This window comes from Dromiciops gliroides, chromosome X (assembly GCF_019393635.1).
Source record: "Dromiciops gliroides isolate mDroGli1 chromosome X, mDroGli1.pri, whole genome shotgun sequence".
NCBI lineage: Eukaryota > Metazoa > Chordata > Mammalia > Microbiotheria > Microbiotheriidae > Dromiciops > Dromiciops gliroides.
Genome location: NC_057867.1, coordinates 2,656,487 through 2,676,796, shown reverse-complemented (window position 1 = coordinate 2,676,796; position 20,310 = coordinate 2,656,487). Strand labels below are relative to the sequence as shown.

Sequence of the window (20,310 nt, the reverse complement as noted above, 5' to 3'; positions counted from 1 at the left end):
TTGTTGGATTTCCCTCCCTTCTTCCACTTTCTCTGAACTCCGTACAATTTAGCACTTAAGTTCCTCCCATACTTCAAAACCAAGCTCAAGGGTCATCTTTGTCAGGAAGCCATCTCTGCTTAAACTGTTTGCACACTCCCTCCAGGTCCTGCATCAATCTACTCAGATGCCTCACATTCATTCATACTTGAGAGCAAGGCCTATGCCATCTATTGAGCTACTCATGCTTAATGTTCTGGGAAAACCAGGCACTCAAATATTTATGATTTGTAAAGGCTAAGAAGCAGCAGGCACTGTTAGATGTTAGATATGACTCCTTTTAGCTTAGTCTATCCTCCTAAGTAAATAAAAAAGATTACCATAAAGTTCTTCTAGCTTTCTAGCTAATATGACTGCAGCACTAGCCTAGAAGACTTGGGTTCTAGTCTTGGCTCTATCACTGACCTGATACGTAACCTTGGAGAAGTACCTTTTGCTCTGTTTCTTTCTCCATAAAAAGAAAGGCTTGGGTGACACCATCTTTAAAAGTCCTATCCAATATTGGGTTCCAGAGATATCCTACTCTGACTCCTTTAAAGTCTTCTCAAGGATTCGGGTGGTTTTTAAATTGGCTCTACATTTCAGAGATGTCATGATCTTCCACCTTTACAAACGAGGCCTTGCACACAAAAGCTGTTGAATTTCCTTAGCAATTCCATACAGTCAGAAGAAATCTAGTTTCCAATTTGAAACCAACTATGCATCTTTACAATGTTTTGGGGACAATCCTCTTACCTGAGTTCCATCTCAGTCTCCAGGCTCTCTATCTGTTTTGTGACAGAATCATCTGATTCACAAGCTTGCAGATCAGCAAGTGAATAAGTCCGCCTCTGTAGGGAAGAATTGAGGGGTTATAGGAGGAGGATCGAAGAAGCAGTGTCTAGCTCATTTATGGTATTTCAGTGATCAAATGGATCAACAACTGTAAAGAACTTTGCTAACCTTACAGTACTATGTAAATGCTAGCTATTTTGTTATGATTTATTTCTGGACTTTTTCTTCATTTTCCAGATTGTTTTGATAACTGCTTTATAATACATTAAAAAATTTGGAGTGAAGGGCCATCTTTACAAAGGTAAAGCCTCACCCAAGTCAGACCTCCAGGTATCTTCTGAATATTATCAATTTGTTTTTTTCATATAAATTTATCTCTATAAAGAAATCCCTTGGTATTTTATTAATATTGAATTAAAAACACAAATTGATTTGGAGTATTTGTCATTTTTACTTTATTAATATGACTTACTCATGGACCCTGAGTATTCCTCCAATTTAGATTTTTCCTTTGCTTCAGTCATAGTTTTATGATTGTCCCCATGTATCATAGGGAGGTTAATACCCAAATAATTGACATTTGTTACTGTAAACAGGTTTCCTGTTTATGGTTTTAAAAAATATTGCTAGTAAATAAGAAATATAAAAGGTTGTCATGGGTTACTCTTGTATCTTGAAATCTTGCTGAACTCATTTACTGCCTCCATTAATTTTTTGATCGATACAAATGGATTTTCTAGATATCCTATCATTTTATCTGTAAATAATATTTTGATCTTGTCACTTCTAATGCTGATTTGCCTAGTAATTGTTTCTTGTCTTACTGAAGTTTGAATACTATGTCAATTAAAAGCAGTGAAAATAGACATCCTTGTTTTTAGTGGGAGTATTTCTCAACTACATATTATGTTGGCTCCTGGGGTATAAACATTGGATTTTATCAAAAGTTATTTCATACACAAATATAATCACATTTTTAGGGGCTTTCCCCCCTTTATATATTCTATCATACTAAGTTTTCCTGATATTGAACCAGTCTTGCATATCAGGTACAAACCCTGCTTGGTCATTATGAATGTTTTTGAAGTATTTGTTTAATACTGATAGTGTAGTCTGTGACTTAGTCTCAATTGCCAGAAGCAATTTTATTTAATTTCTCATTAATCTCTAAGCCATTTCTAGCTTGGAGAAAGACATGATGGAAATTGGCCTATTTCTCCATGCCTTTCACCCTGACTCTCTGCTCCAAGACAATTTGAAGTGACACTTAAGAGAATCCTGAACAAGAAAAGAACATAATATATTAAAATAAAGTTTGGGGTTAATATTTCCGAACTACTCTACTCAGTGCCTTCCAAGATGGCAAGGACTGAAAAAGTTCCTTCTAATGATCAAAATTTTAACTTTGAATGTGCAAAGAGGACACTGCCCTTGGGAAAGCTGTGCAGCCAATCAGTGGGTGGCTAAGAGTTAAATTTGGTCCTCATCATTAATCCATTTCAAAGGGAGGTCTTTATTTTTGTTCTTCTCACTTTCCTAAAGGGAAAAACCTGCAGAGAGTTTTAGACTGGAGAAATAGTTTTAGAGAACAATTTTCAAAAGATGAAGCGCAAATTGTTAACAATTTACTTGAAACATCACTAAAAACTGGAAAAAACAAGAAATTAAAACCCTCTAATTAAACTCCAAAATAGAAAATTTGAAAATAAGAGATTAACAAAACTGAAAGGAAAAAAAAAACCTCAAACATTGACTTGATTAAGCTAGGAGCTATTAAAAAAAAATCAATAAGATAAAATGAGTAATTAAACTTTTTTAAAAAAGGAAAAGGATAATCAAGTTATTAGCAAGAAAAATGAAAAAGGTGAATTCACAGCAAATGAAGCAATGGAGGAAATTAGTAGAAATTATATTGCCCATGGGGGCGGCTAGGTGGCACAGTGGAAAAAACCCTGGATTCAGGAGGACCTGAGTTTAAGTCTGGCAGACACTTGAAACTCACTAGCTGTGTGACCCCGGGCAAGTCACTTAACCTTCATTGCCACACCCCTCCCCCCCTGCCAAATTATATTGTCTAAATTTTGTCAATAAATCCGACAACAAAACAAAAAGGATGAATATTTGCAAAATTGCTTGGATTAATAGAAGAAACAGAAAATGATAATAAAGAAATGCCTTAAACAACCCAATTTGGGGGGGAAAACCCCAAACAAATCATAAATGAGCTCCCAAAGAAAGAAGCCCTAGAACCAGATAAATTTACAAGTTCTATCAAATAGTCAAATAAAAATGAATTCTCACAGTACATAAGTGGTTCGAGAAATAGCCAAAATCTTTCTATGAAACAAATATGATCCCAAGGGAGAGTCAAAATGGAGAAAAGAAACTATAGTGTCTAATATCCCTAATCAACACTGGTGTAAATGTTAACAAAGATTATAGCAATATGTTGAGAAAGATTATACCCTCTGATGAGGTTGGATCGCAGATATCAGGAAAACTATCAACCTATTCAGGAACACTATTCAACATAATTGAACATATTTAATAATAAAAACAACAAAAAACATGATTATATCAGTAGTTGCAGAAAAGGCTTTTTTTTTTTTTTTTTTTTTGCAGGGCAATGAGGGTTAAGTGACTTGCTCAGGGCCACACAGCTAGTAAGTGTCAAGTATCTGAGGCCGGATTTGAACTCAGGTACTCCTGAATCCAGGGCCGGTGCTCTATCCACTGTGCCACCTAGCTGCCCCAGAAAAGGCTTTTGATGAGATACACCACTCATTCATTTAAAAACAAGCCAAAAACCCCACATGCATAAATGAACCTTTCCTTAATGTGGTAAATAGTGTTTATCTAAAATGAATAGCCAGAATTATATGTAATGAAGATAATCCAGGGAGGGGCCTTTCCAATAAGATCTGGGATAAAGGGCAGCTAGGTGGCGAGTGGATAAAGCACAGGCCCTGGATTCAGTAGGACCTGAGTTCAAATCCGACCTCAGACACGTGAGACTTACTAGCTGTGTGACCCTGGGCAAGTCACTTAACCCTCATTGTTCCGCAAAAAAAAAAAAATAAATAAAAATAAAAAAATAAAAATAAGATCTGGGATAAAGCAAGGATGTCCATTATCAACAATAAGTATAGGCAAAAAAGGAAAAAAAAGAATGCTTTTCACCAAGAGGATGGTTTACTTAAAAAAAAAAAACAACCCTACAGAACCACATTAAAAAATTAAATAATTTAAAACCAAACTGCAGAATAGAAAATAAATCCACATAAGTTATTGACATTTCTGCAGATTACCAACAACAACAGATAGAAAGATAAATTTCATTTAAATAACTACAGAATATGTAAAATACTTAGAAATCTGCCTTCCAAGACACACACACGGGAACCATGTGAATACAACTACAAAACACTTTTTACACAAATAAAGAACTAAATAATTGATGAAATATTACTCATGGGTAGGCTAGTCAAATCAACAATCAAATGATAATACTACCTAATTTAGGATCATGCCAATCAAACTACCAAAAGATTACTTTATAGAGTTAGAAAAAAATAATAAATAATAAAATTCATCTGGAAGACTAAAAGGTCAAGACTCTGATGGAAATAATGAAAAAAATTGAGGAGACTCTCTAAGTCAGTACCAGATAAAAAACTATACTAGAAAGCAGAAATCATCAAAATGATTTGATATTAGTTAAGGAATAGAGGCGTCAATCCAGGGAACAGATTAAGAACACACAGAAGCAAATGAACACTGTAGCCTGGTGGTTGGTAAACCCCAAGACCCCAGCTACTGGGATAAGAACTCACTATTACAAAAACAAAATCAAGCAAAACAAACAACTGCTCAGCAAACTGGAAAAGACCTTAGCAGAACTGGGTATATAGATCTATATCTCACACCTTATACTAAAATAAGTTCTCAATGGATACGTGACCAACATAAATTGTGGCATCAAAAACAAATAAGAGAAGCAAGGAAAAATTACCTTTCAAATCTATGGATAGGGGAAGGGGTTGTGATCAAACAAGGGGCAGAAAAGACCACAGAGGATAAAATGGACAGTTTTGATTATATACAATTAAAGAGTTCTTGCACAAACAAAACCAATGTAGTTAAAATTAGAAGAGAAACATATTTGGGGAAAAAATATGTGCAGTAAGTTCCTCTGATAAGGATCTCATTTCTAATTTATAGGAACTGATTTGAATTTCTAATAAGAGCAATTCCCCAATTAGTAACTGGTTAAAGGATACAAACAAGCAGTTTTCTAAGGAAGAAATCCAAGTTATTGCTAGCCATATAAAAATAATACGAATCGCTTTTCCAACCTGGTCCCGGGAAGGATGGCTCCCGCAAAGAAAGGTGAAGAGAAAAAGAAGGGACGTTCTGCCATCAATGAGGTGGTGACCAGGGAATACACCATCAACATTCACAAGCGGATTCATGGAGTAGGCTTCAAAAAGTGAGCTCCTCGGGCTCTCAAGGAAATCCGCAAATTTGCCATGAAAGAAATGGGAACTCCAGATGTATGCATTGACACCAGACTCAACAAAGCTGTTTGGGCCAAAGGAATAAGGAATGTTCCGTACTGTATCTGAGTGCGTTTGTTCAGGAAATGCAATGAGGATGAAGATTCACCAAACAAGCTGTATACCGTGGTTATTTATGTGCCTGTCACCACTTTCAAAAGCTTACAGATAGTCAATGTGGATGAAAACTAAATTGAACTTCGTTTAAATAGAATTATAAAATGTCAAAAAAAATATGAATCATTACAATTAGGGAAATGTAAATAAGCAAATCTGAGGTCCCACCTCAACATGTATGTATGTATGTATGCATGCATGCATGCCCTTTGTTCTAGAGGACCCTGACATCAGTGGTATATCATGACTTGCACTGAACTGCATTTAAGTGTGGGAGGGCTGTGCAAGGTCACCAGTCTTACTCTTTCCTCTAGAGCCATCTGGGTCCAGTGGCAAGATATGTTATCAGGATGACTGGAGGTGGCCCTGGATATTTAAGGCAATTGGGGTTAAGTGACTTGCCCAGGGTCACACAGCTAGGAAGTATCTCAGGTTAGATTTGAACTCAGGTCTTCCTGACTCCAGAACCAGTACTTTATCCATTGTGCCACCTAGCTGCCTCAATGCCATTAGATTTAGCAAAGTTGACAAAAAAGGAAAATGACATATTGGAGGGGTAGTGGACCTGTGAATTGGTCTAGCTATTCTGGAAAGCAGTTTGAAACTACTGCCACCCTCCCCGAAAAACAATTTACTAAATTGTGTACACCCTTTTACCCAGCTTTACGAATACCAGGCCTATACCTCCAAGACATCAGAGAAAGGAAAATAATTCATGTGTACAAAAGTATTGATAGACATTCTTTTTGTGTTCATAAAGAACTGGAAACTAAGGGGGTACCCATCAATTGGGCAATGGCTGAATAAAATTATGATATATGAGGTCTAATGGAATACGACAGAGCTGTAAGAGATGATGAAGGGGATGGTCTCAGAGAAACCTGGGAACACTTCTATGAATTAATGGACAGTGAAATGGGCATAAGCTGGAGAACGATTTATACTATAATAGTATTGTAAAGACAAACAACTTTGAAAGAATTCAGAATCCTGATTCGGGAAATGACCAACCATGATTACAGAAGACTGATGATGAAACAGGCTACTACCTATCTCCTGACAGAGGTGACAGACCAAGGGTATAGTCTGACATACAGTTTCTGGACACGGCCAATCCACAAATTTATTTTGCTTTTCTTTCTTTTTCACTGTAAGGTAGGAAGGGAAACAGATTTGAAAAAAAAATGAATAAAAAACTCCCAATGCTCCACCTCACTAACAATGATATAATGATATAAAAGCAAAAATAATTAAAGGCAACGAAACCACTGGCATGGCTGTGGAGAAACAGACAGCATAATTCATTGCTGATGGAATTGCAAACTGGCAGAAATTTTTTTGGGGGGGAGAGGAATCTGTCATTGTGTGGCAGAAATTACAAAAAATAATCACATCCTTTGACCTAATGATTCCATGGCTGGGAATATACCCTGAAAATATTGTCTAAAACAAACAAGAACTCTCTGTTCAAGTTTTCATAGGAGCATTATTTGTAATTACAAGAAAAGTAATTCCAACAATGGTGGAATAGTAAAATAGATTATGGTACATTAATTTAACAGAATACAATAACGTAAGGAAAATGTACAAATACAAAACAAAGCCCTTTGTTAAATAATGCAAGACCAGAAGAAGTACAGATTAACTATAACCATATAAGAAAAGGAAATGAACATTAATGAACAAAGAAGCCTGAGATTTATCAGGGATGACCAAAAAATCTTATGCAATGAAATAAATTACTTTAAATACAAATAATTGAAACTTATTTGATATTAATGTTGAGTATTAAGCTTATAATAATATTTTATTAAAAGAAGAAATCCATGTTCTAACATTTATGGAGCACCATTAGGTTCGATACCTACAGAGCACCGTATTTCCTAGGTATTAGGGAATTTCAGAGTTGGAAGGGTCCAACCAATTATTCCAATCCATACCTGAAAAAGAATTTGTACTATAACACCCTCCCAAAGTGATTATCTAGCCTGTGCTTAAAGACCTCTTGTGAGGGGGAGCCACTACCCCGCCCCCCCCCAGCCCATTATAGTTTTGAATGGCTATAATTACGAGGACGTTTCTGCTTATATCAAGATTAAATGTGGTTCTTTGAAACTTCCACCCATTACTCCTCTGGGACCAAGAAAAACCAGCCATGGTTTTTCATACCATCCTCATATGACAATAACTCAAAGCCTTCCAACTAATCTGGCTGCCCCTCCTTTGGATGTTTCTCTGGCTTATCAATAAATATCCTTTCTAAAATGGTATGCATAGAATTGAATGTAATACTTCAGTATATAGTCTAATGGGACCATTCATTACCTCCTTATTCCCGAGAGCAATGCTTTTCAATGCAGCTCAAAAATCAGGGGCAGCTAGGTAGCACAGTGGATAAAGCATGGGTCCTGGATTCAGGAGGACCTGAGTTCAAAGCCAGTCTCAGACACTTGACACTAGCTCTGTGACCCTGGGCAAGTCACCTAACCCTCAATGCCCCGCAAAAAAAAAACAAAACAAAAAACCCAAAAAACAAAAACCAAACAAAAATCACATTAGATTTTTTGTTGTTACTATTACTGCAGTATTGACCTTTGTGCTTATAGTTTGATAAAATCCCTAGATCTTTTGCAGATGAACTGCCAATTTAATCATTACTTCCTCATTTTACGAAGCTTTCTTTAAAGCAATTCTTAATTTTTTTCAGGTTTTTTTTTTTTTAGCATTCTTTTCTTTTTAAATTTTGAGTTCCAAATTCTCTCCCTGTCTGCCACCCCTCTCCTACCCACTGAGAAGGTAAGCAATATGGTATCGATTATACGTGTGAAACCATGCAAAACATTTCCATATTAGGCATATATATATTTTAAAGCGAGAAAAAAAGTGAGAAAATATACTTCAATTTATACTCAGAATTCATCAGTTCTCTCTCTGGAGATGGATAGCATTTTTTCATCATCAGTCCTATGGAACTGTCTTAGATCATTGTCCTGATCAGAATAGTCAAGTCTTTCACAGCTGGTCATCATGACAACATGGCTGTTACTATACGCAATGATCTCCTGGTTCTTACTTTACTTTTCATCAGTTCATATACGTCTTGCTGTGTTTTTTCTGAAAACACTCCCCATGTCATTTCTTTAGCGCAACAGCATTTCATCACAATCATCTGCCACAACTTGTTCAGCCATTTCCCAAACGATGAGCATCCCCCTCAATTTCCAATTCTTTGCCACCACAAAAAGAGCTGTTATAAATAAGATAAGAACTTTTTCTTTTCTTTGATCTTTTTGGGATAAAGACTGTGTTGCTGGATCAAAGGATATGCAAAGTTTTATAGCTCTTTGGGCATAGTTCCAAATTATTCTCCAGAATGGTTGCATGAGTTTCCTATTCCACCAGCAGCACATTAGTGTACCTATTTTTCCCTCATCCTCTCTAGCATTTGTCATTTCTTTCTTTTTTTTTTTTTTGTGGGGCAATGAGGGTTAAGTGACTTGACCAGGGTCACACAGCTGGTTAAGTGTCAAGTGTCTGAGGCTAGATTTGAACTCAGGTCCTCCTGAATCCAGGGCCAGTGCTCTTTTCACTGTGCCACCTAACCACCCAGCATTTGTCATTTCTGATAGGTTTCAGGTAGTACATTAGAGTTGTAAATTTCATTTTATTGGACTGAGCCCAAACCAATAACTAGCATTTACATAATGCTTTAAAGTCTACAGTATTTTATTTAATCCTCACAACAACCATGGGAGGTAGATGCTATTAACACTCCCATTTTATGGAGTTTAAACTGAGGCAAGCAGAAGTTAAATGAATTATGCAGGTTCACACATCTAGTTAACATCTGAGGACCCAGGTTTTCCTGACTTGAGGTCCACTGATCTATCAACTGCACCATCTAGCTTCTAAAATCTTTCTGGATACTGATTTTTTCATCCAATGCTCTCTCTCCTTAACTTGCAGATGACACAAAGCTAATAATAATGCTGTTCATCCTTTTATCCAAATCACTGATAAAAATGTTAAGCAGAACCAAAATAACCCCGAGTTTTCACCTCACACCCTGCAAATTGGTAAAAATGACAAAAAGTGACAAGTCAATGTTGGAAGGATTGGGGAAAGATAGGAACACCGATACGTTGCTGGTAGAGCTATGAAAAGGTACAACCATTTTGGAAAGCAATTTGGAATTATGCAAATAAAGTGACTAAAATGTCCATACCCTTTGTACCTAAGTTTCCATTACTGGGCTGATGCCCCAAAGAAGCCATTGATAAGAAAAAAATTCCCATATGTTCCAAAATATTTTTTTTGGTGATAGCTAAGGATTGGAAACAAAGTAGATATCTATCAAATGGGGAATGGCTAAATAAATTGTGGTACATGAACATAATGGAATATAACTGTGCTGTAAAAAATGATGTGTGATGAATACAGAGAAGCATGGAAAGTTCTATATGAACTGATGCAGAGTTAAGTAAACAGAGCAAAGAAAACAATATACACAGTAACTACAACAATGCAACCAGACACCAACACACCAAAAAATCATAAGTAAATGTAATAAAATTCTAAGATCAAACAGGAATCAAATGAAGAAATAAGACACTCCAAACCTACCCCTTTGGGGAGGCAAGAGGCCCACCATTACACACTGTACATGCTTTTAGGCTTTTTCAATATATTGATCAGTTGTGCTGACTTTTTCCCCTCTCTCTAAAAAAAAAAAAAAAAAAAAGAAGAAGACTATTTGTCACATGAGATGGCTCTCTGGGAGGGATACATGGGACAACTATGGGGACATAAAAAACAAAATATCAATAAAAATATTTTTGTTTGTTTGTTGTTGTTTTTTTTAAGTGAGGCAATTGGGGTTAAGTGACTTGCCTAGGGTCACACAGCTAGTAAGTGTTAAGTGTCTGAGGCTGGATTTGAACTCAGGTACTCCTGACTCCAGGGCCGGTGCTTCACTGCGCCACCTAGCTGCCCCCACAAAATATCAATAAAACCATTTTTTAAAATGTTAAGCAGTACTGGGTCAAGCATAGGTGGAACCATTAATGAGTACTCTGGATCTGAACAAGTTCTACATTTTGGGGCCATCTCCAATCATCTTGATATATATCTTGCCACTGGATTCAGATGGCTTTGGAGGAGAGAGTAAGGTTGGTGACCTTGCACAGCCCTCCCTCACTTAAATCTAATTCAGTACAAGTCATGACATCAGGGTGATGTCATGGTCCTCTTTGATAATCTACGACAAACAACAACATCTAACTATACTGTGATGATAGGACTCCCCTCTCCATCTTTTCCACATAAATAGCATCAATGCTTTCCTCAAATCTAGGGAAACTATAACATTTGCCTAGCAGTGGTATCTCAAAGTCAAAAGACATGGATGTATGTCACTTTTCTCACATAATCCTCAATTCTTTTCCAGAATGGGTATAATGTTTAAAGCTTTGCCAACAGTATCAGTGCATCTGCTTTCATGCAACTCTTCCAATATAAACTGTTTCTGGCTTTTGTCAATTTGCTCAATGTGAGGTGAAAGAGAATATTCCTCCAAGTAGTTTATGTTCTTGGTTTTATTGAACACTGTGCTAATATTAAGACTGGCTATTTCTGATTCTTATTTATCTAGTATATTTCACTGAACTACTTTTCAATTTTTTAAACAATACCAAATAGTTTTGGTTTTTTGGGGGTCGAGGCAATGAGGGTTAAGTGACTTGCCCAGGGTCACACAGCTAGTAAGTGTCAAGTAGTGTTTGAGGCCTGGATTTGAACTCAGGTCCTCCTGAATCCAGGGCCAGTGCTATATCCACTGCACCACCTAGCTGCCCCCTATTACCAAATAGTTTTGATGATTACCAATTTACATTTGAGATCCAGAAATGCTATTCTCCTTGCATTACTATACTTTTTCCATCATTACTTGCTATAAGATTTTTGATCTTTTATTCTTTCAAATGAATTTTGTTTGGCTCTACATAGGAATTCCATGGTAATTTGACTGACAGAACTAAATATGTAAATTAATTTAGATCAATATTGTAATTTTTATTATACTGGCATGGCTCAACTATAAAACAACTATGCCTCCAATTATTTAAGTCTTCCTTTATTTCTGTAGAAAGTATTTTGTGATCATACCAATCTAATTTTGTCTTAGGTTGGCTCCTGATAATTTATGCATTTTGAGGCTATTTTGAATGAAAAAAAAATCAATTCCTTTTGGGTTTTGTCATAAAAATGCCGATTTTGGTTACAGAAATGAGATACACAGATGCCAATTTTTTTGTGGACTTATTTTGTATCCTAATATTTCACTGAATATTTTGTTTCAGCTTTTTTGCTCTGAGTTTTCTAAATAAACCATTATATCATCAGCAAAAAGGGATAATTTTATCTCTTTTTGGATCATGTTATTAATTTGTCTTGTCTTACTGCTATTGCTAGCAATTCTAGAACTGTCAAACAATGGTGGCTTTGCTTCTGCATTTCTTAGGAAAGCTTATAGTAACCCCCATTGCAAATAAGTTGAAAAAATAAAACAAATCACGTTAAAAATGGCCCTTTATGCCTTTGCTTTTTAGGGTTTCTAGCATAAACGAGTATGGATTTTGTCAAAACCTTTTAATCTTTTTCTATATTTACTAATATAATCATGTGGGTTTGCTTGTAAACCCCACCCCCTCACATATACACAATGATTATGTTGATTGTTTTTTCAGTATTGAATCGTCTTGGTAGAAATTCAATTTGCTCACAGTGAACAATTTTTTAAAATATAATTTTGTAGTCTTTTCATAGGATTTTATCTTCTTATACCCTCTTTGATCCTTTTCTTTCCTCCAATGTTACTTAAAAACTTTCTGTTGAAAAACAAAAAACAAACAAACCCCTGTTGTCTTCAGCCTTTTCATCATTCTGAACATTTAGCACTCCTCACGCTATTCTTCAGGAAAGCATAATGCTATACTTACTCTCCCTTACTTAGATCTTCTCTACATACCATTTTAAAATATAAGATGGTTGGTTGGTTGGTTGGTTCTCTGTTCAGTCATATCAGTCTCTTCAAAAAACTCATGTTTTTCCTCCTCAATGGAATTGTTTTCTTTTGAGTCTTCAGAATTTCATTCAAGGGTGTTCCATCCTTTCTAGGCAGATTTCCCCTGGAGAACTACAATCCTACCCTCTGAAGCCTTTGAAATTTGCTCTCCTAAACTCTGAGGTACATGCATGCCTTTCTTCTCCTCAACACAAACTTTAAAGGGAGGTCAGCACTTCCTCTCCAGGATCCCATCCTTTATCTCAGCAAACAGTTTTTCCTTGTTGGGCAAGTCTACACCAGGGCAATTCAAGAAGTTCTTTACTGCTCAGGCTTTTGGCAGAGGGAGAAAGGGCAGATATCTGGATAATTTAAGTCCCCCATCATCATTACAGCATGTCTCTATGCCAAACTTGTGATATTTCCTGAACTTATATATTTCTGTCCAGATGGTCTATATACAACATACTCTAATGACAAAATGGTTGTTTTCTCTTTCCATTGATCTTCACCTATATACTTTCTACTAGGTTACCCATTATAGTTTGATTTCCTTGCAAAAGCATACTTTCTTAATATACAGTACCATCCCCCTTCTGTTTTTGCGTATCCTATTTCTTCTGAATATGGAATATCTATCCAGAGCCACATTTGAATCCTGGGTCTCACCCCACCAAGTCTATGTTGTCTGTGAGGCCAAATCTGTCTCCTACTCAGACCTCTAGTTTATTTCGCTTGCTTATACTTTGGGTATTTGTGTACAGACATTTGAAGCCTTAGAGTTTTTTATTGGTTCCTATCCTTAGATTTAAGAGTAGAATGGAAAGTCATGAACTTGATTAGTTATAATGAAAAGAAAAAGTAGCAAAACAACTCTCCCCTCATCTAAGGCAAGAGATCCTCTTGTCTTGAAGAGATTGCAAAATACCACTGTTGGCAAAATTTTTTCTCATGGGCACTCACCCGGAGTTTGGGAGGTGGGTTTTCTCCAGCATCTTTTTTCTGCTTCAGCTGAACAAGTTCCTGAGCTAGTATCTTTCGATCTTCAAGAAGGTCATTCAGATGGCGTTTGGCTTCTTCAGTACTGACCATAACTTCTACTTCATTTCCAAGCCAATTCTATAAGAGAGAGACAAAGTAAAATAACATGGAGGTCTATGTCAGAGATACGAGAACATAGAGACCCATAAAGGCTGGATCCAATCCTATGACAATTTCATCTGGTTGGTAGGGCAATTACCAAGTAGCAACATCCTATTTCTGCCTATAGCTAAAAAAATGTGATATAAAATTGTTATCCATAATACCCCAAAGGGCTATAGGATGTGTCTGATAAGTCACAAAAAAAACCCCTGTTATTTCTCTACTTTATTCACCAAATTAATTTCACTCTCTCTCTCTTAACTACAACCCCTCTCCTTAAGCTAAGGGACTTCAGCATACATTTGGATCCCCCTCAAACACCTTAGCTGTTCAGTTCTTCAACTTCAACTCCCATGACCCCTTCCCTCCATACCACCCACATAATAGTCATGGTTTTGATCTGTTTTCAAATATGCCACTATCTTTAAAAACTTTCACTAGACTGTATCGCAGTGCCATCAAGATATCATCCCCTCTCTCCCTTTTTCACTCAAACTCCTAGAAAAAGCTGTGTGTGCTTCCACTTTCCCTCTTCTTACTCACTTCTCAGCCCTTTGCAATCTGACTTCCAACTTCATCACTTGACTGAATTGCTCTTTCTCAAGTTACCCAATAGAAAGCAAATGCCTTGAAGGTAGGAAGTTCATGTGATTTTGTGCTAGAACCTAGTACACAATAGGTACTTAATAAATGTTTGCAGAATGAATAAAAATGTTATGTTTCCCGACTGCTTCTAGGATAAAGTACATGTTTCATTTAAATTTCTCCACAACTGGATTCTATCTACCCTTCTGGTCTGGATATTTCATCTCCTACCTCTGTGGTCTCCAATACCTGGAATGTCCTTCTGATCCCTGCTGCTGCCCCTGAGGATCCCTGGCTTCCTTTGAGGCATAGCTCTCCTGCTGCCTCTTCCGGGAAGCCTGTCTTGATCCTCTCAGGGGTCAATGCTCTCTCCTTCACAGAGCTACTTTGTATAACTTTACATATACTTATCTAAGTACAGTTGGTGTCCTCCAGGGAAGCTCCTGGAGGCACAGGACTGTTTATCTTCACGTAATAACAACAACCAGCATTCATATATACCTACTATGTGCTGGGCACTTGTGCTAAGTGCTATTTACAAATATTAGCTCATTGATCCTCACAACAAACCTTGGACATGGATGCTCTTATTCTCATTTTAGAGTCGAGCCAAATTTGAACTCAGGTCTTCCTGACTCCAGGCCCAGTGCTCTCTCCACTGTGCTACCACCTATCTGTCTCATATATTCTTTCTTATATGCCCAGTATCCATCATATAGTAGATACTTAAAATAACTTTGTTGAATTCATTTAGTGACTAGGTCAAGGTCCTTCATGTCTTCAAGGAACATAGTTTCCCAGGGGGAAAAAAAAAAATCTTTATTTTGAAATCAATAAATATTTATTAAGCACCTACTATGTTTCAGGCATTGTGCTAAATGCTGGAGATAAAAAGAGAAACAAAAGCCAGTCCCTGTTCTCAAAGAGCTTCCAATCTAATGTGTTCTTTAAAGCCCAAATAGTCATGTCTCACTTTGTCCTCAAGTTTATTCTGTCAGTACCTTCACCCGAGCCGCAGTTCCTTCCATTCCTCGATTCTGGCTCTCTTTCCGTTTATCTGCAACCTCCCGTTGTTTCTGGAGAGCATCCCTGAGGCGCTTGTTGGCAGCTGCTGCCTAAAAATGGTACACATTTCTGTTGACTTGAGGAAGAATGAGGAGAAAGTATTCCCATACCGGTAAAAGCAAAGACAAATCTATGGGCTCTGAGTCACATGAGAACTAGATTTGACTCCATAGCTCCACAGGCATATCATTAGTGAAGTGTTACTATTCTGAACCTAGAAGAGGTACAAATGTCAAAGAACAGCCTCAGATCTCATACATGGAGAATCAAACATAGCAATACAGATGTGTTCTTGCTGAAAGATTCAAGCATAGTTTTAAAAAAAATCTCAGGTGACAGTTTCTTCAGTGCCCAGAAACCATTGTACTAGCTACTTACATTAGTACTATATTCCTCTCCTCCCCCTTTCATGAGGGTTTTAGGTGATATGAATAGAGTCAGGACAAGGCAGACCAAAGAAGAGGGCCTTCTGCTTAAAGCTAGCAAATATTCTGAAACGAGACTTGTTGGTTCTCTGATTACTCACTCATTTCAGAGATGATGTGGGCTCACTTAAAGAAGGAATACTAGTTTGTCAGCAAAAAGACCACCAGGAGAAGGCCAGACAGGATGGAGCAATCTAGAACAAGCCATGAGTTTCTTACCTCCTCAGTTTTCCGTCTGAGGACATTGGACTGTTTCTGGAAGTCCTTTTCAAGCTTTAGAAGTTCATATTGCCTCTTCCGATCCTATGAAGGGAAAAGCGTTATTTCAGGACAAGCTCCCTCATGGTGTTCACTTAAAACAATTTACAACACATGACCAAAAGGAACCATTCTTCAGTTCTCTTTCTCACAGGCAACACCCAAAACCTGGGGTCCCTTGACTATTTTTGACTGACTGCATGCTGCCAGATGGGAGAAACCTCCATCATGAGACACCTGTTCTCCTACTCTCCAGAGAGGCTGAGTGGTTGACAGACAAGAAAGGAGACATGCCACTCAGGCAGCCAAGCTATGGGATACCAAGCTGGAGAGGAACTTCATTTTGCCAGGGAGGCAGATTTTTGAAGACAGAGATTAACAGCTCTAGTCAGAAAGAGAGAGATAAAGATAAGCAGGTATAGAAAGACAGATATCTATCTACCTATCCATCTCTATCATCAGAGAGGCATCAAACAGTACAACTGAAAACATGATGAAATGTTATCTGAAGACTTAAGTATTCCTCTGGTCCCAGCCAGAAACAACCCTCTTCTTCTTCTGAATTCCTTCCTTAACTTGTTTTTGTTACATATAGCATTTGGGTTTTTTTGGTTTTTTGGTGAGGCAGTGAGGGTTAAGTGACTTGCCTAGGGTCACACAGCTAGTAAGTGTCAAGGGTCTGAGCCCGCATTTGAACTCAGGTCCTCCTGAATCCAGGGCCAGTGCTCTATCCACTGCGCCCCCTAGCTGCCCCTGCATATAGCATTTGTATATTTTGCTTTTTCTTACATTACTTTTATAGAGTTACCACTGATATGTCTCACCTCTTCATTAAGATTACAGATTCTTGGAAGGCAGAAACCTCGTCCTAATGTTACCACTGCACATTTCCATAGGACTGTAAATCTTACAAGGTGTTTTCACAAACATAATTTCATTTATCTCACAACAATCTTTCTATGTAGGTGGGCTAGTTATTTTTTTGTACATAATGAAACTCTACCTCAAAGAGGTGAAGGGACACACTCAAGGGCACACAACCAGTTAGTGGCAGAGCTGGGACAAGACCCCAAAACAAGAGCTTCGTTAGACTATGTTGCCTCGAATAGAATATTACACATAGTAAGTGCACAACAAACATTTTTTGAATGTGTTAATTTCTAGGAACACTACCTGTTTCAGGAGAAACTATAAATAATACCTGTCAGTAAGCCAAGTCAAAGGTTCTTAAGGAATCATGAGGAAACTCACTCGTTCTTTAAGCTGGATTACTTCCTTGTCTTTTTGTTGCTTCCAATGTCTAAATTTTTCTGCATCTTCTTTCATCTGCCGCATTAGCTGTACTCTTTGGCTTTTCATCAACTAGAGGAAAAAAAATATAAGGATTACTAGTCCCTGAATCTACGTGCAAATGAATAGACTCACCATCAACGTTCGAAATTCTGCCCCTGACTGGAATTTCCAAGTAGACACTTTAGAAATCAACAAATATTTCATCCCCATTGACTGAGATTCCACTGTTAAGACATATGTGTCAAGGAGGTCAATGATAAAAAGAAAGGTCCCAAATACATCAAAATATTCATAGCAGCACATTTTGTAGTAGCAAAGATCTAGAAGTAAAGGAATGCCCATCAACTGGGGAATGGCAAAAGAAGCTGTGGTACGAGGGGCAGTTAGGTGGCACAGTGGATAGAGCACTGGCCCTGGCTTCAGGACGTGAGTTCAAATCCAGCCTCAGACACTTAATACTTACTAGCTGTGTGACCCTGGGCAAGTCACATAACCCCAATTGCCTTTAAAAAAAAAAAAGAAAAGAAGAAGCTGTGGTACATGAATGCAATGGAATATTATTGTACCATAAGAAAGGATAAATGTGACTAATACAGGGAGACATGGGAAGCTGCATATGAGCTGACACAAAGTAAGGTAAACTAACCCAGGAATGCAGTAGACAGGACTACCATGATGTAAAGGGAAAGAACAATAACAATGAAATGTGTAATTACAATGACCAAATTTGGCACCAACTCCTCCCTCATTTCTTTGCAAAAGTGTGGAACAGATGGCATATGCCATTAGTCTTGGCTGATATTTTGGTTATTTTGACTGAACGGTTCAACCTACCCCCCCTTCCCCTTTTTATTCTTTGCTGAATGGGGCAGGGGAGAGGGATATATTAGATAATGAAAGCGATATAAAAACAAAATCTACTCATAATTTTTTAACATTCACAAATGGAGGTACGATGATTTCCAAAGGATTCTATAGAGATAATGCTGAACCTGATAGTTGAGGAAAAGTAACCCTTACGGTGCTTGATATTAAGAATGGACTTGATGAGGTTAAGGCCTCAGGAAGTCACCAAAGAATTTGGAGATGTTATGGTGCTCTAGACATGGAAGGAAAAGCATTAAAGAACTTTATTAGAGGTTAGAGTATGGTGATGATATTCAGATTTTGTTTTACCCTATGTATCCTCTAATACAGAAATTTAGAGTCCTTCCTGGCATCCCTCTAACTAGAGGCCCTGCATAAAACAAATCCAGGTGGCAGTAGTGGTTAAAAGCTCCAAATGGGGCAGTAAAAAAAAATTGAATATCCTTCCTGACATCTTTTGTTTTTACATCACCCCCACTTGTCAAACACCCATCCAAAAAACCAAATTTTTTTTCAAAAGAAAAGAAAAAGAAGAGAAAACCCTTCAGTAAAACTGAACATATATATATTTTAAAACCCTAAAAACATATGCAATTTTCCACAGCCACAGACCTCCCCCTTTGGTGAAGGAGTGCAGGTGTGTGTATTCCCACATCTCTTCTTTAGGAGCCTGCTTGTTCTTTACAATTCTGTATGAGTCACTTTCCATTTACATTACCTTAGTCATGGGAGATATGGTTTTCCTGGCTTTGCTTACTTAACCTTGTTCATGTTAAGTCTTTTGATGCTTTTATTCATCATTTCTTACAACACAGTAACATTCCATTCCATTAATGGATCACATTGTTGTTGTTTTTTCCAGTCTCCAATCAATGAGCAGCTAATCTGTTTCAAATTCTTGGTTACCACAAAAAAGTACTACTATAAATGTTCTGGTGTTTATGGGGACTTTCTTTTTATGGGCAACTTCTCTAGAATATGTGCCTTATTAGGGGAATCTCTGGGTAAAAGCAACTGCGATATTTACTTCTTTTTTTTTGGTGAGGCAATTGGGGTTAAGTGACTTGCCCAGGGTCACACAGCTACTAAGTGTCAAGTGTCTGAGGCTGGATTTGAACTCAGGTCCTCCTGACTCCAGGGCTGGTGCTCTATCCACTGTGCCACCTAGCTGCCCCGCAAAGGCAATATTTTCAAGGATTGTTCTTTACCCGTATCTCCTGGTTAAGTTTGGAGACCGTGTGCTCTGTGGATTCTTTTAACTTCAGAAGCTTTGATTGCTCATTCAATTTTTTCTTCAGGTCAGTAATTTGCCCTTCCAGCTCCTGGAGACGTTTCCGACGACGTTCACTCAGCCTGTACAAAGGTGCAATAAGATCAAAAGTTCAACCCTGATGCCAAGCGCCCTGACCCTAGTGCTCAGTAATAGGAACAGGAGAAACCATATACCCTCCTCTAGCCCTGGCAGCCCAGTCTGAAGAATTTTCTCGCATAATGGATGCCTGACAAAGCCAGCCACAGAGTTGAGCTTTGCATTCATCTGTTGTTCCACTTCGCCCTCTACCACTACACCCTAAGAAAGCAGTTTAACCTTAGCTTTGGCAGAAGCAAAAGTCCACAAAGGAAAACAGATTTGACAAATATTTGCCATATCAAGGAAAGGGAAGGTGGGATAATCAGTGAAGCAGAGAACTGAGGCAGCTTGGGATACTCTCTAGTATTATTTGGAACTGCCAGTTGGCTGAGAAGTCTCCCATTTACTAGTAACCGAGAGTAATGGATTCATTCCATTATTACATGGAAGAAAGATTCCTACAGTTCATAAATCTCAACTAACTCAGAGACTTCCTTGACTGCTCCCTATTCTGAAGTGATCACCCTCTTCAAAACTTCCAGTGCAGTCACTGTCTATATAAAAGTTGCCTCTTCTATTGCTTTTGGTGATTATTTAAAATATTTGTGAGGGGCAACATAATGAGAAATCAAATCATGATGGGATGATAGAACATTTTGGGAAGCATTGCTATAGAAGAGATGGAAATCTATAGAAAGATTTTCCCTCTTTTATAAATGTATACACTAGAACAATTTTCAGAAAGGTAAATTTTGGTCCCATCACTGAAATACTTCC

General features: G+C 37.6%; 1 protein-coding gene and 1 pseudogene across 3 annotated transcripts in view; one reads left to right on the top strand and one right to left on the bottom strand.

Moving 5' to 3' along the window:
- Positions 1–20,310, bottom strand: part of KIF4A (kinesin family member 4A) — a 91,905-nt gene that overhangs the window by 15,025 nt on the left and 56,570 nt on the right. For all 3 annotated transcript variants that reach the window (XM_043974584.1, XM_043974585.1, XM_043974586.1), the window contains 6 exons: positions 19,391–19,535; positions 17,274–17,384; positions 15,984–16,067; positions 15,276–15,389; positions 13,510–13,665; positions 775–869 (listed from right to left, as the gene is read on the bottom strand). In XM_043974584.1, the coding sequence (XP_043830519.1) occupies positions 775–869; positions 13,510–13,665; positions 15,276–15,389; positions 15,984–16,067; positions 17,274–17,384; positions 19,391–19,535 (705 nt within the window). The remainder of the gene's footprint in view (positions 1–774; positions 870–13,509; positions 13,666–15,275; positions 15,390–15,983; positions 16,068–17,273; positions 17,385–19,390; positions 19,536–20,310) is intronic.
- LOC122733860 lies at positions 5,175–5,561 on the top strand (annotated as a pseudogene).